This window comes from Balaenoptera physalus (assembly GCF_965194825.1).
Source record: "Balaenoptera physalus genome assembly, chromosome: 4".
Classification (NCBI taxonomy): domain Eukaryota; kingdom Metazoa; phylum Chordata; class Mammalia; order Artiodactyla; family Balaenopteridae; genus Balaenoptera; species Balaenoptera physalus.
The window spans coordinates 41,846,776-41,872,085 of NC_138891.1; the positions used below are offsets into that span (position 1 = coordinate 41,846,776).

The following is a 25,310-nucleotide window of genomic DNA, read 5'->3' on the forward strand; positions in this document are numbered from 1 at the left end:
ACCTATCTTAAGAAAAAAACGTGTCATTGTATCAGTTCTACCATTCTGTGAAATGTCCTTTCAGCAAATGGTAATATAAAGTAATATATTAAAATGCATTATGTATAACATACATATGCATATCGTATATGTACAGTAAACACATTGTATATCATATAATTATTCCAGTTTGTGATTATCAAGAAAGAAAAAGAAGGAAAACAAATACAAAAGGTTTCTCTTCTTGGGGAAGGATGAGTATTACATTGAGAAAAACTACACAGTGGACCTCACACAAGTTGTTCTTATGATTGAAAAGTTCTGACAATCCTGAGAAATCTTAAAATATCTGAATTGTATTAGAAGAAAATGATTTGATTACTTTAAACTTTTTAAAGCTGATTGAAAAAGTCTGCCAGTTCTAAGAAATCTTAAGATGTCTGAATTGTAAGAGAAGAGAATGGTTTACTCTAAACTTCTAAAAGCTAATGACCCTGTCATTAAAGAGAATCATTTGAAGTGTATTAAAACAGAAAACATTAAAACCTTTCTCTGTGCAAATTGTATTAGATGTGTGACTATATGGTAATGTATTAAAATATGAAATGCGTGTCTTTATCATTTAAAAGCAATTTTAAGCTGTGAATTGGCGAAAGCATCAGCAGTTGAGACTATATCAACTTTTTTGAGAATGGTACAGGATTTAATGAAATCACATTATATTGAATAATCACAAATATTAATGTTACTCAAACATTACGTTTTAATTACATGTGGCTGTCAGTACCACCCACCGTTCAGACAAACCGGAAAGTTGCCTTATTCCTTTAATGATTTATTCTTTGAGGGAACACTGTTTTAGACACTTTTAAAAACTCACCCATATCTGAAACATCAACATGAATATCCAAGTACCAGTATATAAAGTATATCCTCTATGTTGTTACTACCAACATCTAGAAGTGTACAACAAAATCTTGTGAAAATACACGTAAAATATGAATCAAGATGTTTTCCTTGTACCAGCTATGGAACATTTCTCTCCCTAAAATTCAGAATGTCTATAATGTGACACCAATCATGCAATGAGATTCTACTAAATTTTAAAGTTACAACAAGTTTTGCACTTGTTTTTTTCCTACACGTCACACAAGCTTTTATTCACATCCCCCAGTTCAATAAAAAATGAGTTTACTTTGGTTTTTTTCTTGTAATTCATTGATTTACCAAGCATGATTCTGTTCAGGCGTAATTTTGTTGGGGGGGCAGAATCCTGAAAAGCTATTTTTATTAGTGATAAATTAACATATCTCATGGTAATACACACACATATTTAACACACCATATTAATACACACAGAACCCATGTGTTCACAACACTAGAATACCTGGATAGAAACATTTTTAAAGCACTAACGGCAATATCTTGGTGGTCAGTTTTATAGATTTCACCTGGAAGTTATTTATTACATAGAACTAGTAGAAAATAGAAATGTAGAAAATAGTTTTATTCTTTCACCTGAAAATAAATCATGATGAGATGCTGATTTTACTTATTTTTAATATTCTATATATAGTATAGAATGCAGATATAGCTATATGGATACAGACATATCTATATAGATATACAGTCTGTGACTGATATCTTTTGCAAGCCTGCTACATACCATATCTCAAACAAAGCCACCTGGAAATGCCAGGTTCTCCAGTACTAACGAACTTTCGCTCCTGGTTTTCAGTTATCAAACTAATTCACGTACTAAAACATTTCAGACATTTTTCTTTTCATTGACTTCTCATGAGTAGGGAAATAATGGCCCTGGATATGGTAAGAATCCATCTGGAATGAGAGAAAACATGATTGATTTTCTAAATCGTGTGTGTATATGTATATAATCCCCAGTTGCTTAAAAGCAATTTGTAATGGTGTTGTTCAGTATCATAACCAAGAGGAGAATGTCTTCTTGAGATATAATGATAGTTTTAAGAGGCCATTAATTGCCACATTCTGCAAATGTGCGTGTGCTTCAGCCATGGAGAATGGCATTGGCAATTATGCCAAAGGGCATGAGGTGTACTATATAAGGAAAACAAGATTCAATTGTGAAGGCCAAAGGGAACGTTAAGGAAATGGCCTCAACAGTTTAAAAGGCAATATGGTAAGTATCTTTATGTTGAACTTTTTGTATATAGTTTCTCTCAAGTGGAATTAATAAAGGAGACAATACAGAGCTGAAACTGATATGTTATAAACATGATGTGGTGTTGAGATTTATACTATATTCTGTATTGACTTGTAAAAATTTCGTGAATCATAATTAATTTGGATTTCCACACTGAGAGAAACAATGAGTTGTTTTATTTTGAACAACCCAGCATTAGCCATCTCTCCAAAAGTGTAAGTTACAGACAACCAATCAATAATAGAATATTTGACAAGTTTATGTCTGACCTCACTGGTTTACAATTTATTTTTTCATTCTCCTTTCATCCATTGGTGAAAAGGCTAATAAGTGGTAGGCTAAGGGAAAGTATTTTGTCAACCAAAGGTTAAATCAGTAACCAGCTAATTGCAAGAAATTAAGACATCCTTTCTTCCATAGGGATAGAAAGGATGTCTTCATTCTGTTTTTAAAATTTTGCCTATAAAATAATTAAATGTCAAATAAAACCAATACTTTGATTATACTTAAATACATATAGAACCTAATTTTATTTATTTATTCTCTTTTACTTACAGAATTCACTTTTAATTTTATGGCAAAAATTATTCTATGGAGGATATTTAGGCTTGCCATTAAACTAAAGATTATCACTTTTTATCCCTCCTAGCTAAGCACCTTCATTGTCTTGATATCTTCTAGTTCTTATTTTCTTTCTTTGTGTGTTGTTCTTATCCTGCTTTGGATTTTCAGTAGATGTTTTCTCCCAAACTCATCTTTTAGAACTCCAGTTTAATCTTTGCTGTGATTTAATATCACTCTGGTTATGCCTTGGCTTTTTGCACAAAGTTTCTTCTTTTGGTAAAACAGTATTTTCCAAAGTGTTTCTTTTGTGTTCTATTCGCATGTGACTTCTGTAGTTTTCCAGTTTTGAATGAGGTAATTTTTCCTTTTTATCCGCTAAATGACTGTAAACATATCTCTTTGTTCTTATCTACAGAATTTTCTCTGTCACACTGGGGCAAAGATCAAATCTTTGCATCTTTTTAGCAAAGACTTTAATTTTTCTAGATTTCAAACACAATAAATCTTTATTTACCTCTGTCTTACTGCTGCCTCTTTGTTGGCTACATTTGTTTCATCAGACAAAGGATTAGAATCTTGCAGGTTTGCTCCTGTTTTATTTTGGTTTGTGTGAATTTTCTCTTCTGTATTGACCAAAGATTTTACCATATCAAAATTAATTTTTGATTATTTTCCTGGGTCTTAAAAGTATCTTCTCTTCATTCTAGATTTCACTTTTCTCTTACAAACTCTTCGCTGGTTTGTCACCATGTGCATAACCCTTGTTGAACTGGCCAAGCTATCAGATTCCTGTAGATTTACACCAGTTTTTCTTCTTCCTCTGATGTTACAGTCTCTGTCTTTTGTTTCATAGCTCCATCTTCTGAGTTTTTCTCTTGGAAACTCTTCACAGTATTCTTTTCATCTTTCTTTATCTGAATCTTTTCTGTTAATATAAGCAACAGAGACTTGAGTTCTGTATCAGTTCTATATCTGTGCCTGGGATATAGGGACATTCCCTGACTCAGCTTTTCTTGAAAATTAAGCTCATATTTCTTTACATTTATCTCTCTTTGCACATTCTCTTTTTGACTAGGCAAATGTTTAGTTTTTTTAAATCTTTTTTGTTTCTTAGGATAGATCTTGTTCTTTGACTAACTATCTTGAATGTTCTTTGGCTACATGTCTTCAATTTCAGAGGCATTAGTTTTAGGTTCATGTTCACAAGGCTTACAAGAGGAGTTTTCTTGACTGAGATCTCCTGGTCCATCCTTATTTTTGTTCACTGAATCAAACATTTCTTCAAATCCATTATAGTCCACTTCCAAACAGCATGTCTTCTGCTTGGATTCTGCCATAAGTGTTTGCATTCCAAGAAGTCTTCGACTGCATTTTTCTTTTTGCTTGATGTTTTCAATCAAGTACTGATAACTATTGGCTCCAGGTTTTCTTTTGACGTTTTATTATTTTTTAAAAAATATATTATCTATCTATTTATTTTGGCTGCACCGGGTCTTAGTTGCGGCATGTGGACTCTTAGTTGCGGCATGCATGAGGGATCTAGTTCCCTGAAAAGGGATCGAACCCTGGCCCCCTGTATTGGGAACGCAGAGTCTTACCCACTGGACCACCAGGGAAGTCCCTCTTTTGGTGTTTTAAGAAAAAGTTTTGTATGGCCTTCTACATTTTCTTTTGATTGAAAAACATGTACACTCTGTATGTTCTAATATTTTTTCTATTACTCGGTTTTCTTGAGTAGTATTTTTCACATCTAAAAGCCTACAGATGTTTTGGTTTTCCTTGTAATTCCCCTGATATATCTGACTCCTTCCTAAGGGTTTCCTGTGAACAAGATTTTAAAATTTGGAGTTGCCCTAAGTAATGTAATGTCTGCCAGATTTTCTACTGCATGTGCCTTAGGAGTTTCTTAGGTTTCTTCATGCCTGTAGGATTACCTGTCCATTCACATATCTGCTTTGGAGTTGTCCTGAGGTTAGTCAGAAGAGTCACACTGTATTACAGCTTTGCAAATTGTAGAAGACCTGTCAAGTCTTCTACTTGGTTTCCCTTTTCTTTAGGAGTTTTGTCTGTTGGTGCCTGTTGGGTTTTCCATGGGTTCAGTCTTTTCCACAGAAGTTCTCAGAAATTTCTTGATTGTTGTCAGGAGTTCAGCTGATTCACGTTTCTCCCTGGGAACTGTCCCGAATTTCTTATTGTCTTATCTTCTGGGTCCACAATTTGCTGTGAAGTTTTCACAGGGCCGTAGGTTCCTGTTGGGTCTTCCACTGGTTCTGCCCTTTCTTTAAGCATCCTAAACAATCTTTTTTCCTTTTTTTAAAACCTGTGATGTTTTCACCTTTTCTACATTTCCACCGGGGGATAGGGAGTTCCTGTTGCTTTCACTCTCTGGTTGTATTGCGCCTTTGGTGTTTGTGTAAACTCTTGATGCCTATCAGATAGATCTTCTTCCACAGAATCTGCATTTTCCCTCAGTTGTCCCCAGTGGTCTCCTGAATATTCTTAGATGTTCTACTGGTTCTGGTTTGTGCTTTGGAGCGCTCCTAAGCATTTTGTGAACATCACCACCATTTATTTATTCCTCTGGTTCTTCTGGTGTTTGCAGGAACTCTCTGATACCTGCCGGGTCTTCCAGGGGTTCTGCTTTTACTTTAGATGTTGTCAGCAGCCTCCTGATGCATGTTAGATTTTTTACTGATCCTGCTTTCAAGTGTTCCTACGCTTTCTGTGGGCATTTATCATCATTTATTTGTTCCTCTGGTTCTTGTGGTGTTTACAGGCACTCTCTGAGAGCTGCCGGGTTTTTCATTAATTCTTGTTGTATTTTAGGTGTCCTCAGCACTCCCGTGAGGATGCTGAGGGTGTTTGCTGGGTCTAGTTTATGCTTTGGCGTGCTCCTAAGCCTTCTGTGGACATTATCTCTATTTATTTGTCCCTGTTTCTTTTGGTGTTTGCGGGAGCTCTCTGACACCTGCCGAGTCTTCCACAGGTTCTGCCTTTTCTTCACACGTTTTCAGCAGTGTCCTGAGGACTGCTAGAGTTTCCAGAGGTTCCTGATCCTGCTCCGGAGTGCACCTGAGCTCTTTGTGGACACAATTTTATTTCAATAAACATCTGTCATCGGTCTATAATTAATAATTTCATAAGTTAATTCCTGAAATTTATAGTGCTATGTTTGAGTTCTGGCAGTTCATCTTGATAAGTTACATATCATTATTTCTAGCAAGCTCTGATTTAAAATTTAGTAGCAATTCACATTTTAGTCTTTCTTCCAAAGAATAAAATGTAAGCATGTGCACAACTTTAGATATAAGCTTGGCAGTTGCTTTGGGAGTGACAGTTTTCATTTGCTATCATGATGATTATCACAGTAATAACTGTAATTCATTGAATGCTTCCATATGCCAAGCACTATGCTAGGCATTTTACGTGTATTATCTCATTTAAAATTCATAAAAGGAGTAACTAAGGATTATTAGTTCCATTTAACAGATGAGGAAGGTGCAGCCCAGAGAGGCTGAGTGGTGTGTCCAAAGTCACATGGCTGATATGTGGAAGAGCCAGGGGGCAGATCCAGCCTGTCTGACTCCAGAGCTGGGACTCTCAACCATTAAACTTCTCAACATGCTCTTAACCCTGTGGAATATCTTATCATTAGAGCTATGGCTTAGCTGCATAGCATCATATGGCATCACTTTCTTTTTTTCACAAGTGAATAAGTAGCTATTGTTATTTGCTGTTTAAAGGAATTATTATTAAAAATACAGTAGAATCTGGGCCGGGAATCTTTAATGACTCAACAATTATTCGTGGACATGCAGAAATGTTTCGTGGATAAAACCTGAAATGGTCAACAAAAGCAACTCAGGTACTGGTTTTTTCCATTTCATTCAGCCAGTTCCTTCAGTGCCAAGTGTGCCTCCTTTCTGGTCTGGCTTCACTAACTTTAAAAATTCAAAAACACTTCTTTAAAACAACTGGTAAATTGTTTCCAATATTTAGAAAAAGAAACAGATTTTTGTATGCTCAGCCTAAAATGAGAACCATAGAGGCTAACATTACAACTAAGTACCCAGTGCCAGCTAATATCAAAACAGGGACAAAAACAGCTTCCTAAATGAAGATTTTGTTTCTGTTCTTGTGGTAGAGTATGACTGTTAAGACTTCATGAAGAATAACAGTGGTTTAGAGTGAGACTGCCTGGGTGACTCGCTGGACTCGAGATTTACTAGTTATGTGACCGTGAGCAAGTTGCTTAACTTCTCTAAGCCTATTTTCTCATCTGTAAAGTGGGGAGAGATGGTTGTAATGAATATTAAGGTAATGTATAGAAAGCACTTAACACTGTGCCTGGGACATAAAAATGTATGCAGGTGCCAGTGCACACATATTGGTTGACACTGGGTTGTTGATAAACCTGTGGAAATTCAAAAACTTTTCTAGTTAATCATGGACGTTAATGATTTGAATTAAGAATAGAAACATTTAGGATGGAGCTAGAGATTATCATACTAAGTGAAGTAAGTCAGACAGAGAAAGACAAATATCATATGATATCATTTATATGTGGAATCTAAAAAATGATCCAAATGAACTTATTTACAAAACAGAAACAGACGCACAGACATAGAAAACAAACTTATGGTTACCAAAGGGGAAGGGGGATGTGGGATAAATTAGGAGTCTGGGATTAGCAGATACAAACTACTATATATAAAGTAAATAAACAAGTTCCTACTGTATAGCACAAGGAACTATATTCAATATCTTTTAATACCCTATAATGGAAAAGAATATATACATACATATATATCACTTTGCTGTATATCTAAAACATTGTAAATCAACTATTCCTCAGTAAAAAAAAAAAAAGTATAGAAACATTTTAAAGGAAAACAGAAATTACCTTTAAAAAGAAAAACAAAACTGCCAGCTGGTCTTAATGACTGGTTTCGGTTGAGATGATACACTGTGGGTGAAAGCCTACGTGGGAAAATAGAGATGGGGTGGGAACAGCAAGGGAGGACGGCGAGCGGCAGACTAAATAAAACCGGGCGGGTTGAGAGTGTGTCTATCTTGATGTCAAAGAGCAAGTATAGTAGGAGAAAGGTAAGAAGAGCTAGAAAGATAGGCCATTGGAGTAGGAGATTGGGATCCTGGACCTTGAGACTTCGTAGATGGAGAAGCTGTGGGTGAGGCCAGGTTGAAGTAGTGGCCTTGGAAGTGGGTCCTGGAGAATGGACATCAGGGTTGTCAGGGTAGAGGAGGGCACAGGTTTCCGGGGCAATAAAAGGTAAGGCAGGTAGAGGAGGCAAGTCAAACAATGAGGGCAAAGGCACTGGCCCCATGGACACTGAAACCCACCCCAGGTATGGTGGAACTGAGTCTGATATGGAAGCTTTTAATTTCTGATTTTTCGCCTGAAGAAGAGACAGCCCAGGGAAAATAACTGTCATTAAACGTTTAAAAGGCGAACTTGTAGAAATGGAATTAATCTTGTTTTACAGGTCTCCAGAAGATAGAACTTAAAAGGTAAAAAAAAGAAATCAAACTACAAATACATCAATTATTCCATCTGTCCATCCACTCATCTATGCACCTATTCATCTAGACATCCAGCTATTCTGTAACTTACACCGAAAAAGATTTGAAGGCAAAGGGGGAAAACAAAGTTGTAAAAATAAGGCCATACCTTGGTTCTGAGCTTTGTAGCAGGAAATACAAAGAAAAAGCAGATAAGTTAAAGGATTCAGCGTTTTTAAGTCAAAACCAAACCAGCTGCTTGAGAGGAGCACAGTCTTCCTGGTACTGAGATCTCGGAGAAGCTTCTGTGAGTTTTCATAGAGAAGACGCTGTAATGTCAGGAATAACATATTCAACCATCTTTACACTAAACATTTTCCATAGAGCTTCTAAGAATGAGATCCTCAGTATAGGTCAATGGCATAACATTGTAGCTCACTACAATTTTTCAAGAGATCTAAAAAATGTAGCACAGGAACTCTTTAACTCCTGATGCTTTTTCCCAAAGGAAATGAAATCTAACTCAAAAAGATGTCTGCACCCCCATGTTCATTGCAGCGTTATTTACAATAGCCAAGATAGAAACAACCTAAGTGTCCATCAACAGGTGAATGGATAAAACAATTGTGTTTTATATATATATATTCCATTATATATATATAATAATAATAATGGAATATTATTCAACCATAAAAAAGAAGGAAATCTTCCTATTTGTGATAACATGGATGGATCTTGAAGGCATTATGCTAAATGAAATACAGACACTGTATGACAGAGAAAGATACTGTATGTTCTCACTCATATGTGGAATCTAAAAAGGTTAAATTCATCAATACACAGAACAGATTGGTGATTGCCAGAGAGAGGCCGGGGTGGGGTGGTAGAGTGGGTGAAGATGGTTAAAGATATAAACTTCCAGTTATAACTTAAATAAGCCCTGGGGATCTAACGTACAGCATGGTGACTATAGTTAGCAATACTGTGCTTTATAATTTAAAGTTGCTATGTGTGGTGATGGTTGTGACCTAGACTTACTCTGGTGATTTTTTCGCAATATATACAGATATCAAAGCGTTATGCTGTACACCTAAACCTAATACAACGTTATATGTCAATATATTTCAATTGGAACAAAAAAGCATTTCCCAAGAAGCAGTGGGTGGCATAGATTCTAGGACCAGGTTCTCGGGGCTTCTGACCCCAGATCCAAAGTTTATCAGGGCTGTGTTTCCAACTGAATTGCTTAACCTCTCTGTTCCTCGATTTCTACTTCTGAAAAGGAAGCTAAAAGTAGCACATCAGAGGGTAAAGCTCTTAGAGTCTGGCACCCAGTGAAGACTATATATGCGGTGGTTGGTGTTACCACTGTGAATGGATTTGAGAGAGAGGAAAGGTCAAGGCTGACTTGGCAGCCATGAAAAAAGTTTTCTTCACTGAGCTTTGAGGAGCCTCTGAATTCCAGAATGTGTCAGAAGCAGACCTTTAGTACTCATCAAAAGCCCTAAAATGTACATAGCTTTGATTCGGCAGTTCCCCCACTGGGAATCTATCCCATGGAAACAGTCAGGGCCCTGTGCAAAATAGGATTACAGAGATATCCCTCAAAGCACTGGTCTAATGATGAAGGATTGAAAATTACCTAATTATCCAATAGTAGGACACCGATTAAATAAACTACGCTCCATTCATACAAAGAGATATTCTTCAACCTTTAAAATGATGTGATAAGACATGTATTAATATGGGCATATGTTTACGATATATGTCATTAAGTGAAAAGAACTAGCAATAGAATAATAGAAACACACACACACTGGAGAAAATTCAGGTTTTTTTTTTTTTAATATTTTATTTTTTGGCCTTGCCACGTGGCTTGTGGAATCATACTCCCTCGACCAGGGATCCAACCCGGGCTCTGGCCGTGAAAGCGCCAAGTCCTAACCACTGGACCACTAGGGAATTCCCAGAAATTCAGTTTTAAAATCCATCTTTTATGCCATTACACTGAGATATGCCAACAAATGTATAGAAACTTCCAGCATTTTTTGCTTAAATTTTCAGTTACTCCAGTAATAACAAATACATGTTCTTTTTAAAGAAAGAAAAGAAAACGTTATGGCAAAGTCCCCTCTAACACCCCTGCTCTCTCAATTCCCAGCTCACTCCTCCAATATCTTTTCAGAATATTCTCTGTGTATTTTTACTACACATAGATGTATTCATAGTAAATATATATATAGTACTATTTTGCGCTTAATGTTTTTGTTTCTATGCCATTTTATCACATGTGTGGCTTCGTGTAACCACCACTACAATCAAGATACAGAACTGTGCCATCACCTCAGAGCTTTCTGGTGCCACCCTTTATAGCCCTATAGCCACACACCCCCCCCTCCCTCTCACTAATCCTTAACCCCTGGCATCTGTTAATCTGCTCTGCATATCTGTATTTTGTTATTTCAAGAATGTTATATAAATGGAAGCATACAGTATATAACCTTTTGAGATTTTTTTTTTTTTTTCACCTAGCATAATTCTCTAGAGATGTACTCAAGTTGTGTGTAGCATTAGTTTTCTTTTATAACTGAATAGTTTCCCATGATATAAATGTACCACAGGGACTTCCCTGGTGGCACAGTGGTTAAGAATCCGCCTGCCCATGCAGGGGACACGGGTTCCAGCCCTGGTCCGGGAAGATGCCACATGCCTCAGAGCAACTAAGCCCGTGAGCCACAACTACTGAGCCTGCGCTCTACAGCCCGTGCTCCACAACAAGAGAAGCCACCACAATGAGAAAGAGTAGCCCCCGCTCGCCGCAACTAGAGTCGTACGGTTCACGCATGTTTAGTTTTGCAAGAAACTGCCATATTCCTTTCATTAGTGGCTATACCATTTTTATATTCCCATGGGCAATATATGAGCGATCCAGTTTGTCTGCATCCTTGCCAACACTTGGTGTTATCACCAATTTCTATTTTAGCTATTCTGATTGTTGTAGCTTTAATTTGCATTTCCCTATTGGCTAAGATTTTGAACGTCTTTTCACGTGCATAATTTGCCATCTGCATATCCTCTTTGGCAAAATGTCTGTTCGTGTCTCTTGCCCATTTTCTAATTGGATTGTTTTTTGCTGTTCGGATTTGACAGTTCTTTACATATTCTAGTGCAAGTCCTTTGTCAGATATGTGGTTTGCATATTTTTTTCCACTCAGTCCCTTTTTGAGTCAATTTTTTTTTTTACCAAAGTGATACATGCACATATTTAAGTAAGCAAATAGCTCTCTGAGGCTTGTTGTGAAAAACAGTGGGAATGGACTCCTTCTCAATCTCCCTCTCCCGAAAAGCAACCACTTTCAGCCCTTTTAGCTGGCTCTTTTAGTTTTTACTGCCATCTCACTAAATAAAATGTTTATTATTTCCTGATTTGGGGTTTTTTTTTAGCATTATCTGTTGCCTTTCCACTATGAAAAATGAAGATTTAATTCTTTTTTCAACCTTTCGTCTATCCCCATCCAACATATGCACCCCAATCCCTCCAAAACAAACCTACGATCTCATTCCACAATTCTAAATCCAAAAAATGTTTCATAATTGACCCAAACTGAACTCATTTGGCAGCAAAACCTGGTGAGAAACTACTCCTAATCTTTATTCATATTGTTTAATGTAAATGTCCCTATGCTGCACTGCAGAAGTAGTAATATGTTTGATTAGGAAGTGTTAGCTGAGACCCTTCTGGGGTTGTTCTGTAATAAATGATCTAGGAGCTGTATTACCAAAAAAAAAAAAAAAAAAAATTTAATATCCACTATATTTTGTAAACAAATTTGAATTCTGAAACATTTGGCCCAAGGGTTTCAGATATGGGATTGTGGACCTGAATAATTATAATTTGGTTAGATAAATATTCAGTGTTTACATTATTATGACTACGTAACTAAATTCTATTCACAAGTAAGCCATATTCTGCGCGATGATGACTATTAATGTCAAAACATGTAGAACTTCTTTTGTCGATGAACACATTTTAAATTGGGTTAAAGAGGAATGACATAAGCTCATTTGATAGGAATTTTATTTGGTGATTTTCCTGTATGTTATTTAGCAGAAATCGAAATTGAGCGTCACTTTCCTTGTAGTGTTTGCGCAAACTGCACCTTCTCAGTGACACCTTCTCATACACTCTATTGAAAATCACATCCCCGCCCCCCCCCCATCATTTTTATCTCCTTTGTGCTTTGTCTCTACTCATTTATATCTAAAATACTGTATGTTTTTTGCTTATTTGCTTACGGTCTGTCTCCTTCCCATCAAAATGTCAGCTTCACCAGAGGGCAGGAATATTTCTCTGTTTTGCTCGTTACAAGGCCTCTGTCACCTAGGACAGTGACCAGGCCACAGTAGGTGCTCAAGAGTGATTTGTTTAATAAATGAATTTTGCCATTTGAAATGCAGGTAGTCATCAAGAATGGGGGAAAAAGATTTTTATTCTGGGAAGACAAGTGACACAAAAAGGAATTTTGTTGACTTAATTACAATTTTTAAATTATAACTATTTTTCTAACAGTTTTGACTGAATAATGTCACTGGACTTAAAAGATAAAAATTTTAGTTTCATTGCAAATACTATCTAGTATTTTCTTTTAAGTCAAAGACAAATTCATTATAGTCCTGAATCCATTCATATAATCCTTTTTAGGATTACATTTTGTGACACAGATAGCTAATCAGAACAGGTAGCAGGTAGAGAAAAAAATTACATTTTGTGCATTTCATTGTGCATATTTTCATCTACATTAAAAACACAGAAAACGAAGAGAAATTAATATTATGTTAATGGCAGATATTGAAAGGCAGGGGAGAAAACACAGGAAAATTGGCAGTAGATTCTACTATTATGGGTATATAAAAATTCTAATTTAATTCTCTAGCACATTGTAAATATTACTTAATCTCTATTCGATTACATTCTAGCATTTAACACTAGACATGTGGATACTTAAGGAAAGGCAAAATAAGAAATATACTAAACATACAATCTCTTGGGTATTGTTATCTGTAACTGTTAAAATGAGAGTAAAAGAGAATGCTGGGGTGAATCTTTTTTTTTTTTTTTTTTAAATTTTTTTTTTTTTAATGATATTCTTGTCTGCTTACATTCTTTTTATGTATGTATGTATGTATGTATGTATGTATGTATGTATGGCTGTGTTGGGTGTTCGTTTCTGTGCGAGGGCTTTCTCTAGTTGCGGCAAGTGGGGGCCACTCTTCATCGCGGTGCGCGGGCCTCTCATTATCGCGGCCTCTCTTGTTGCGGAGCACAGGCTCCAGACGCGCAGGCTCAGCAGTTGTGGCTCACGGGCCGAGTTGCTCCGCGGCATGTGGGATCTTCCCAGACCAGGGCTCGAACCCGCGTCCTCTGCATTGGAAGGCAGATTCTCAACCACTGCGCCACCAGGGAAGCCCGCTGGGGTGAATCTTGATTGAGAACCAAGGTCAGGACTATGGTCACTAGCCTCAAACCTGCCCCCAAAGGAAAAATTATGGTGGGACAATAGAAAGTGCCTCCAAGACCTCTGGTCACCAAGAATGTAGCGGGAGGGCAAAACCAAGAAACTATTGAAATCTGAAGGTATGGTGTGAAGGAGTTTTCTCATTTTGTGGATAGTTATCATTGGCTCCCTGCAAAGCTTTGCTAAAACGGATTGTGAGAGTGACAAATTTAGGGGCAGTATCTTTGGTTTTGAATACTGCAGAGTGAACAAGCACATTTGGGTGGATACAGGACCCACAGCTCAGTATGGGACAGTCATAGATAGCTGTACATGACACAGACCCACAGCAGGTTATTCCCAAGGGAACAGCCAGCCTAGTGGACTAAATAAAACTGCTGTAAAGTGTATCTACCCTGAAAAGGAGGACTTTCCAGCTTCCCAAATAAATGCCAAGTAGAATACCCCACATAAAGCAGCTGAAATGCTTTACATACAAACTGCGTGGAACTGGCTTTGTGATGATGGGACTATTCATCCGCCCACATCATGGTAAATGCTGTGATTAAGGGGGCCCCTTTCCCATGGGCACTGCATGTCATCTTACTGCTGCAAAACTGAACAACAGTCTGAGAAGCCTTATCAGATTTGCTTCCTCAGCTTGCTTACGTGCGTCTTACAAATACCAAAAACATTAAAGAAAGTGGGAGAGACAGATGGGAGAATCGAGGGACTCACTCCAGTGGGGTAGAAATCTTTTCATGGTTATTAAGAAATGGGCAGAATAAAATGGACATAGATGGAATTGAAACAAAAGTCTTAATACAGCACTACTGAAATTTGGGAGGACCTCCTGCTAGACCTTCAACATTAAAGGTCCTCCCAAAGCTTGCTTTATTTTTCGCAATTTGGAGGAATTTTAAAAACTGCAAGGCAAAGATTACAATGAGGTACTCATCCTGAAAATACCTGAAGTAATAGGGAGATTAATCAAGATAAAGATTGATAAAAGGGCCTCAGTCCCTTGGCTCAACCCTTCACTGGGGACCAAAAGCCTTATGCACGTGAGTAAAATGGTTAGAAGGTGGGGAGGTTTCGGGGACACTTGACCTGGGAGCCCTGTGCACTATAGTACCAAAATCTGTTGGTAAAGTTCTAATGGGAGGCAAAGTATATTGAGAGGATATTGAAATGCAATAGTTTAATCCCATCAGGTGAACGAGTTTATATGAAGTGGTTTTGACTTTTTTACCTGCATGTATTATGGGGATGGATATTGCATCTGACTGGGGAATATTTCCCCGACGTAGTATTGTAAAACAGAAGGCATGTAAACCCTTCCTTCAAGTCACATGCTAAATGGGAATGAATAAGACTGCCCAAGCCCACACTTTATAGAAGCTGGAGTGCTTGTCTGGACAAATCCTCTGCACGATAGCTGTGTGCGGAGTGTAACTGTGGTTTATGGCGAAAGCCTGTAAGCACCTCCCAGCAATGACTACTGGAATTGCGGACTAGAAAATTTCCATTTGAGGGGCAATTACTAGCTTGCCACCAGACATTAACTGGAAATGCCCATGTGACTGAAAGGCATAAAATAATCTTGCAACCTGAAATACCCATGATGTCTGGTGATGTCAGAGAAATGCTCTAATGAAGAAGGCAGTGCCCAGAAGCGTTCTATAATAAAATAGACATGGTTTGTACAGGAACATTCTACCGGGGAATGAAGTGTATCCACGAGTGGGTAGACTCTCTTCCCCAGGACTGACTTTGGAACCACGTGAGGAGCTGCCAGATTCTATGATTACTTGGACAGTGCCCTATAAACAGCTCTCAACTGACCAACAAAGAGCTGCTTGGTTTATGGATGGCAGTTTCAACATGAACAGACAACATTCTGTTTGGAAGGCCACCACTCTGATGGAAAAAGATAAAAACAAATCAGCTTGGTGAACTGCACTGCATGCTGTTTACCCTTATGTTTGGATCTTTACCAACTCATAGGCAGTGGCCAATGACCTGGCCATGTGGTCAGGCAGAAGGGCAATGGAAGATTGGCCTATTGGGAGGCCAATGGAAACAGGGCATGGCTCTATGGAAATCATTACAGGAATTTGAGGGGTGCACTAAAGTAGGCCACGTCAATGCCATCAGAAGAACCCCCTTCTTGCATCAGAAGTCGATTAGAATCGACAAGCAGATACCCTAGTGTGCTCACTTGATGTAGCCACCTGGGTCTGTGAAACGGGTGGACACTAGGGGGTGGGCTGCAGCAATGCAGAGATGGGCTCGATCTAGACATATTCCTCTGGTATCCTCTGAGTCACAAAACGCCAACAAGAACTGTTCTGTCTGCCAACAAGAGACACAGAGACTACAGCTGGCTCTGGGGCAGATTCCCGAGGGGGAGTCCTTGCCCAGAGCTGGCAAGTCAGGCTGATGCCGGTAGCCCTGGGGGATGGCAAGTGCATCCTGACAAGAATAACTGTGACTCTGGACTGGGCTTTGCTTACCCAGGGGTAGATGCAAATGATCGGAGTACCGCAAAAGAACTGGAACAGAAGATACTGCACTGGTTTGGACCACTGCGTCACGTTTCTTCAGACCAAGGAACACTATTTACAGACCATTGTCTGTAACATTGTCTGTAACATTGTCTGTAACAACGGGCAGAGAGATATCTTCCTCAGAGTAACAGTTTGGTAAAGAATTAGAAGGAACAATCAAAACATTGATCGTCTAAGAGGGGGGAGATAGGGAATTCCCTGGCGGTCCAGTGGTTAAGACTTGGCGCTTTCACTGCCAGGGGCCCAGGTTCGATCCCTGGTTGAGGAACTAAGATCCCACAAGCTGAGCAGCGCAGCCAAAAAAGAAAAAAAAAAAACAAAGAAACAACAAAAACAACAGACATTTATAAAAAAAAAAATGGGAGGAGAGAGAGGCATGAAAGGCTGGTTTACATGTCCTCACGAATGTGTGCTCACAGTCAACATGAGCGGGGCTGAGGGACTGTCCTCACTGGACAAATCCCTCTGCTTTTCTGGATGTGGGGACGAGGGGGTGGGTGAGGATGCTCGTGTGACAACGCTACTGTTTTCTCTCTTTCCCGTATCACCTTACCTTTCTTCTTCCTACTTGAGGCAGTCGTCCCTGGACCAAGGATGCAACTACGTTGCTGGAAGCAGGGATGATTCCTGAGCAAGGTCCTTTATGTCAGAGTTCCTAAGGGCCTGACGGGGTGGGTTGTGTTTTCGCTCCATCGGGCAATACTGGGGCTAACAGTGAATAGTTACGTTGCCTATTGGAAGAAATAGCCCGCTAACTCTGTACCTATGTAACCCTATCTTACGTGGATGGGAGTGGACAGAGCGGGAGGCACTTGGCTAGACTCTTACTGCTGCCTGTGATCTAGACCAGCACAGTGGCTGAACGTAATGTTCCTTCCAAGGTGAAAAGGTTTGCGTACAAACAGAAGAAATAGTTAAGTAGCCAAGGGTAAGTGAATAATAACTGAGTTATGCAATGAGAGAATTCCAATGGTAATGCTTGGAAGGAAGCTCAGAGCAAGAAATGATATTGTCTCTTAAGTCCAATTATACCAAACGCCTGAAAGTGTGACGTCATATATTGCTGAGACCACTCCTGCTTTTGAACCTGACAAGATTGAGTGGAAACCCTGAGACATCCCATCATATGATATGACGATGGATTGGGCTGATGATCTGAGACTGGATGAGACTCCAGTAAATGTGTCAGTATCTTTGATTCTTATTTTTCAGGTTACATCTACCATAATGTGATGTGCTATAACACTGGCATTATTGGAAAGATAATGCCAATATTGATCATCAAATGTATTGGGAAATTGAGTTTAATAGCTTCCTATCCTTACTCCACATTGACTCCTCCAAGTGCTGCTGTATCTGTTATGCTCAGTCAGGTATGTTCCTTCTGCTATAAAAGATCCCATGATCAAAGACCAGGGAGTAGCCTATGATATATAAAGGATGTATCTGGTCTTGGGGAGGGGGGCTGGTAAAGAGCTTCCTAAATCCTTGGAATTTCCAGAGTGAGAGGAATATCTTTGTTATGCTAATGAGTGGGGGTGGCTAGAGAACTTCAGGATGAGGGCTGGTCACCACATGATTAGAGGGCTAAAACTTTTAGCCACCTGACCTCCAGGGAGAGGAAGGGAGCTGGCCATTGAGTTCAATCGCATAGCCAGTGATTTAATCAACTGTGCCTACGTAATAAAACTCTTGAGACAAAATTCAGGACAGCAAGGCCTGGGGGAGCCTCCTAGTTGGTGAACGTATTGACATGCTGGGAGGATGACGTGCCGGGGTTCCACGAGGAGGAGCCAACATGGAAGCTCTGTGTCTCCCACTTCCCCCCAGATCTCTCCTTCCTCCTAGACCTTGCTCTATGCATCTCTTCCATTTGGCTGTTCCTAAGTTGTATCTTTTACAATAAAATTGTAATAGAAAATTTTTCAGTGAGTTTGGTGAGTCATTCTAGTGAATTATCAAACCTAAAGGGGGGTGGTAAGAACCCATAAATTTGGAGCCAAGTCGGAGAGATGTGGGTATCCTGGGGTCCCCACTAGCGACTGGCAACTGAAATAAGGGCAGTCTAGCTGAGGATTTTGCCCTTTAACTTGTCCGACCTACACTAACTCTGGGTAGTGTCAGAATTGAATTGAATGGTAGGGCATCTAGCTGGTTATCAGAGAATTGGTAGAATGCAGACACATTTCATTATATTTTCTGAGTTTTTAAATTGTAGTAAAATAAATATAATATAAAGTTTACTCTTTTGACCATCTTTTTTTAAACTTTCTACTGTCATATAACATAATATAGAAAACATATATAAATGTATAAGTACAACTTATAAGTAAACCGCTCAATCATATTTCACAAACTGACACACCTTTGTACCCGGCATCTGGATGAAGAACAGAACATGCCAACATTCCAGAAAGAAAAAGGAATATGTTGAAAATATAGGAACATTTTCATTAAAAAAAACTAGATATATTAATTAAAATGGGGGTGAGAGAGGTAATCACTTTCCCATGCATATGCCTATGCCCACTCTATAATATACCATTTCCAAAAATGTCTTCATGGAAGAATTTCTAAGGATTATTTGTGTCAATGTTAAAAAGCTTTGTGGTAATAATAGTTTTGGGACATACTGAATTAAGGCTAGTCAAACAGATTGATCATTTAAGGAGATTTTCACAAATTCAGACTCTAGAGCCTAGTGCCTAAACATTCTCAAGTCAGAAGAGGAATGAGGAAAATATTTCTTGCCCATTCTAGATATATTTCTAAAATTATGGTAAATATATATAACAAAATTTACCATTTTAACCATTTTCAAGTGTACAATTCAGTGGCATTAAGTACATTTCCAATGTTGGGCAACCATCACCACTATCCATTTCCACAACTCATTCATGCCAGACAGGAATTCTGAACTTATTAAACAATAGCTCCCCAATTTTCCCTCCCACAGTCCCTGGCAACTACTATTCGCCTTTCTGACTCAGTGAACTCGCCTATTTTTGGTATCTCATGTTAGTGGGATCATACAATGTTTGACCTTTTGTGTCTGGCTTATTTCACTTAGCATAGTATTTTCAAGGTTCATCCATGTTGTAGCATGTATCAGAATTTCACTCTCTTTAAAGGCTGGATAATATTCCACTGTGTGTAAATACCACATATTTTTTATCCATTCATCTGTTGATGGCCATCGTTTTTTGCCCACCATTTTGCTATTGTGAAAAATGCTGCTATGAACATTGGTATACAAGTATATGTATTATTTTATACTTTCATAAGTCAAGCTTCATTTTTTTGTTGTTGTATAAATAAACTTTTGGAGTACTTTACAATTGAGATCAAATAGAAATTAATGATAACATACATTTTAAAGAGTCCAATGTTTTATTATCAGCATTAACATTGTTCATACTGAAGATTCAGGGGTAAAATAATGGACAGAAAACTGGAATGTAAGCAATACTACATAGATGCATCATAAATATATAGGATGTTTTGCTAATTATTGGACTAAAAATATAAAAGATGAAATTACACCAATTATTTTGTGCTTAGTCTTTCTGAATATCCTTTTGGTATTAAATACACAGCAAGTGCTTATACTTAGAGATTCTGCCTTTTTTTAAGCAAGGAAAACAAGCTTATCCTTGGTTAATCAGAATCAGTTTCAAAAGGTAAAACTTCTTAAAGGTAAGCATGGCATTTAGTGCTTAAGACCAATATTCTTGCTGGGCTGGCTGCTTGAGGATCGCTCTCTTTCTTTAGTAATTTCCATCTCAATTTTGGCTTTGATTTTCTCCCAATCTATTTCGAGCTGCAGTAGAAGAAAAGAAGAAACATGCATATATAGTATAAGACATTTTTGTTTAATGCAAAGTAACTAAGAGTAGACAAAAACAGAACGCATGACTTCCAAAACATTAGAGAAAAAAGAGGGCAGGAAAGAAAAGTTAAGAAGAGATAATGCTCCCCCCAAAAATGAAATAGTGTTAAGAATAAGACCTAATAGAACAATTATCACAATAAAAAGCAAAGACTCTCATTGTGATACCAAAGACCAAAATCTAGTTGTAGCTTTTTATAAAAGGCACATCTAAACTGTCCCATGGAGCCTTAGGATTCTGCTCCGGTGCCTCAGGTTCGAGGGGGTAGGAGCGAGTGAAGATGGACTGCTCTCCTCCAAACAAGAGCGAGAATGGACAGGGCTCCATTTTTGAAACAGTAGGCCATGTTTCAAATGGGTCAACTCTTCACCGCTTTTATACTGACGTTTCCATTAGGAGCCTACCTATGGAGAAAGATAGGGGAGCATCTGCTTCCCCAGAGCATACTCTGCAAAAGGGGCTCCTTCACAACTCTTAAAATAATATGAAGACTTGGTGGTAAGAAAATGATGCGGGCTTCCCTGGTGGCAGAGTGGTTAAGAATCCGCCTGCCAGTGCAGGGGACACGGGTTCAAACCCTGGTCCGGGAAGATCCCACATGCCGCGGAGCAACTAAGGCCTTGCGCCACAACTACCAAACCTGTGCTCTAGAGCCCGCGCGCCACAACTACTGAAGCCCGTGCGCCTAGAGCCCATGCTCTGCAACAAGAGAAGCCACTGCAATGAGAAGCCCGCGCACCGCAACAAAGAATAGCCCCCCCACGCTCGCCACAACTAGAGAAACCCCACGCACAGCAACAAGGACCCAACACAGCCAAAAATAAATAAATAAAATAGATAAATTCATGAAAAACAAGAAAATGATGAAAAGATATTAGAGGAAGTAGTGGGAAAGCAAGGCTGAAAGACATAAAAAGAATAACTGAAAAGTGATAATATTTTTATCTGTTTTCAGCCAACCACCAGACCCCCCAAAATCCAGCCCTGCCCCTCTACTAAATCAACAGACATAGTGTTAGGAATGGACTCTGCTCTGAATTCAATAAACAATTTCTTTAGGGAAAAGGCTTCTACTATTTTTAAACGTTTGGAGATCACTAATTAAGGAATGTGTGTCCTCTCAGGCAAGACATGGGAAAAACTGGGTCCTACCTAAAACTAACTCTGATTTACTTTGAAATAAACCCAAACTCCTGAGACTGAGCCAAAAGTGAATAGGTTTTCGCCTCCATGTAGGGGAGCTGAGTAGAATAAGCAGTATTAAAGCAGACTGCGTTACTACTTGCTGCCTGAACAGATTTACCTTAAGTAACTGAGACTAATTTAACCTTAACAGGACTTCACGCCTCTTTTATTTTGTGTTGGAAGTAGGTAGAATTAAGTATTTGGTTCTTTTTTATTCCAATATCCTTTCTCTAAATTTCTGTGAAGTAATTTGTGGATATTTTTTAGATAATCATTCCATATACTTGTCTATAATACATAAAATTGATGAATTAAAAGAATCCCTCTTACTCATAGAAGATGAATGTCTGTGCTAAGATGCAAGTGACAGCTTATCGAAAGGCAGAGCAAATGTTAGGTTATTTGAAAGACTCATTTTTCAATCAGGTCAGAACTTGATGTTTTTTAAATGGCAAAACAACTCATCTAAGAAAACATTTGCAAAGAGAAAGACAAAACTTGATGAATGCCTTGGCCTTCTTCCAGGCTTAAATTGACTTACATATGTTTTTCAAATCAATCACAATAAAACCATATATTGATGATACACTAAACAACTGTTGCTCAGCTGCATCAGAAGTGCATCAAGCAGATTGATGACATCTATATTAGTTACTTCTTATAGTACAAATGAGGGTGTCAGTTGACAGCTATCCTACTGAAAATAAATGTTTCACTTTCACTCTGGCATTTGTCCAGTTTTAGAACAATGTTCTCCTGATAATTTAGTCTCTGGAATAGAGTATTTTTAATCGTGAGTTTTAGATAAGGATGTACTCATGACAGCTGTCAAGTGACTTCTACACTACAACACATCCTTTTCTAGTCTAGGGAGTGTTAATACTATTTGGCACTTCTTATTCTAGTCCCTAGTTGGTCAATTCTTCCTATTCACATAATAATAATTTTGAAATCATAGCAAATGGCTCTCCATCCTCTACCCCATCCCTCTTACTCTCAGCCGAAAATCAGCTTCCTACTTTACAGAGAATATAGTGGCCATCAGGCATGAATTCACTTAATTTCCTTCCTTTCATAAAAGTAGGGTATCCATCCTTATCTCTTTCCCTTCTGTCTCAGGGCAACCTCTTCACATAAGTCCCTGATCTCATCTTCTTTGACTCCTCTAGGACATCGGCCTTCAATTATTACCTGCATATTTCAATTTCCTTCTCTTCACTGGCTGCTCCTCATTATCCTTCCCTCTCTATTCTGTCTCCCTACAAGCTACCACCTTCATTCTTCTTTTCATTCCTTACTCTCATCCTCTCCCCAGACCACTGTAATATGATTGTGTTCCCACTACACCTCAGAAGCTTTTCACTAATGCCACAATTAAGTGTTTTAATCCCTCATCCTGTACACCTTCTCTATACGAGCAATTATTTAACGCTCACTCTATGCCCTGGATTGCTCTAGGAGCAAGGATTTAGCAGTGAACAAAAAGACAAAAATCACTGTCTTCATAGAAAGATAAACAAAGACAAGTAATAGTGGTAAGAGTTTTGGAAACGGGAGGGAGATAGCGCCGGGGTGGAGTTGGCGGTGGGGAGGATGGGTGTTGTATTTCAAACAGAGTGATCAGAGAAGGCCTCCCTGAGAAGCTGACATGAGGGCCTGATGATGAGTGAGCGAGTCTCTGGGTGTATCTGGGGAAGAGCATGCTAACAGACAGAGGGAAGAAAAAGGTCCTGATGTAGGAGCATCCCCTGGACCTTGCTGACCACCGCTCTTTGAAATATCTCTCTCAGTACAATATCGTTCTCTTCTGGTTTCTGCTCTCCTTTCTAAATGTCCTCAGTCTTTTTCTTTTTCTTTTTCTTTTTCTCCTATATCCTTCCCCTCAGTAACCTCTTCACTGTTAGTATACACTGGGGTTCCAAGCACAGCGTTTTCATACTTCCCCTAGGAGATCTCCTCCACTCTCACAGCTTCAACTATTCCTAAACGGTCATGCCCATAAATTTACTTATCTAGCCCTGATTCTTCCTTTATCAACACCCTCTGATGTTCACATTGATATTTCCAATGCCCACTAGACATCTCTGCCTCGATAGGGGCCACCCCACAGGGACTTCAAACTCAAAAAATGGCCTATTTTCATGTATTCAAACTCAAAAGGTCCAAAACTCGTATATGCTCACGTTCCTCTACCAGTCACCAACACTAGGAATCCTGAAGTTGTTCTCAAATGTCTTGCCTTACCTCACCACCTCTCCTCCCACCCCCAACCACAATGTTCTATTAATTTTACTGCTACTTTTTCTTACATTAATCCTACCGTCTCCGTCTCCTGCTGAGATTATTACAGTAACCTCCTAACTGGTCTCCTAGTCACCACCCTTACCTCCAATCCGTCTTCCACATCAGAAGTTATCTTTCAGGTCATTTTCTTGATTACAAACCTCCAAGTCTCTGCACTGCCTCCATTATAAAGTCTATTATCACAGTGTTAAGACTCTTTAATGTCTGGTCCCATCAATATTCCAGCCACCCAGGACCCAGCACCCAGGACCCAGGGCAGTCACTCTGTATTCCTTCACCATTCTTTCAAGATCCCATGCATTTGCTCTTATTATCATATCCTTTAACTGACTAACAAAATCCTACTCAAGATAATTCTGTGGAATAAATAAATAAATTTTAAAAATGAAAACTAACAAATACAAAGTATTCAATTTCCAAAGGGGAAAAAAAAGGATACTTTGGTGGAAAATTCCAAGTTTCCGTTTCCACTTAGGAACTGGGATTTTAAAGGGGAAAAGTGATCACGTCACTTCCATTCAGTATCTTTACATTAATCTTAGGGTAAATCCAATATATCGAATTTGCCCTATGAAACCCTCAGGTCAATCTCCCTTTTGCTCGTCACTCTTTCCCACTTCAGAGCCTTCCCTCTGCCTAGAACACAGCCATCGCCACACCCTCCCCCCACACCCTCAGTCAGCTTCTACTATCCATTCTTTACAACTCAGCTCCAATAGCAATTGCTTTGCTTAGAAAAATCTGCTGATCCCCCCCACCCCAGGTCAGGCCTGTCATTCATAAAGTCTTACAGCACTATGTACACTACCTTCGAGGCAATTATCACAACTGAAATGAACAATTAACTGTATAATTAACTATCACCTCCATTTGAATATAAGTTTCAGGAGGGTCAGTGTTTGCCAGGTTTACTATTATATCCCAACCACCAAGGAGAGTACATTGTCTGCAGGAGGTGCTCAGTAAATATTGAATGAATAAAAGGTAACTAATTACCCAGCAAATGAGCTATCACTTAACAATCTCTTGTTATTTTCTCTCCTGTTTTTCCCTCTTTTTTTCTTTCTCCTAGCATAATGCTTTAAACATTTCCTGTCCCTTCTACTTCTCTTCCTGCACAGAGTATGTATTCAGTAGATTGAATGTATTCCTCAAGTGGACTTTATTTGCCAGACTCATAAATTATTTTACAAATACTTACTGAACACCCTTGTAGAGCAGGTATAATGACTCTAATGGGGTTCTTAGAAGATAGTACACCGTGTATGGATCTCAGATTTCCATATTTTAAACTAGAAAGGCCCAAATAACATTTCACGGCTCATAAATATGAATGTATGTCAAACTTCACTTCTTATAAACTTTTACGTTATGCATTGTGAGCCCATTTGAGTTCACCAGATAGGTAGAATAAATTTCTTTTTAAGAATGATCTTTTTCTATTCAATTCTTAGTTCTGAAATAAAGAGTTTATATAATCACAATTTTGGCTAAGATAATTTTTAAGTCAAAGATAATTTTCATCTTAAAATACTGCTTTATGATTTCTAGTTAACTTCCAAATTACATTTGTGAAGGAGAAAAGTAGGAAACTAGAACATAGTGCCATAGAGAGTCAAAG

The 25,310-nt window shown here is 38.5% G+C and overlaps 1 protein-coding gene and 1 long non-coding RNA gene across 7 annotated transcripts in view; both read right to left on the reverse strand.

The window, feature by feature from the left end:
* Window positions 1-655: 655 nt before the first annotated feature.
* LOC309659156 lies at window positions 656-13,345 on the reverse strand. Its single transcript, XR_014262635.1, has 2 exons — window positions 8,415-13,345; window positions 656-1,818 (listed from the first exon to the last, which is right to left on the reverse strand). It is a non-coding gene; the product is annotated as an uncharacterized lncRNA (long non-coding RNA).
* A 3,692-nt stretch (window positions 13,346-17,037) lies between these two features.
* Window positions 17,038-25,310, reverse strand: part of IFT80 (intraflagellar transport 80) — a 116,420-nt gene continuing 108,147 nt past the window's right edge. For all 6 annotated transcript variants that reach the window (XM_082458402.1, XM_082458406.1, XM_082458403.1 and 3 more), the window contains one exon: window positions 17,038-20,130. In XM_082458402.1, the coding sequence (XP_082314528.1) occupies window positions 20,020-20,130 (111 nt within the window). In that variant the 3' untranslated portion in view covers window positions 17,038-20,019. The remainder of the gene's footprint in view (window positions 20,131-25,310) is intronic.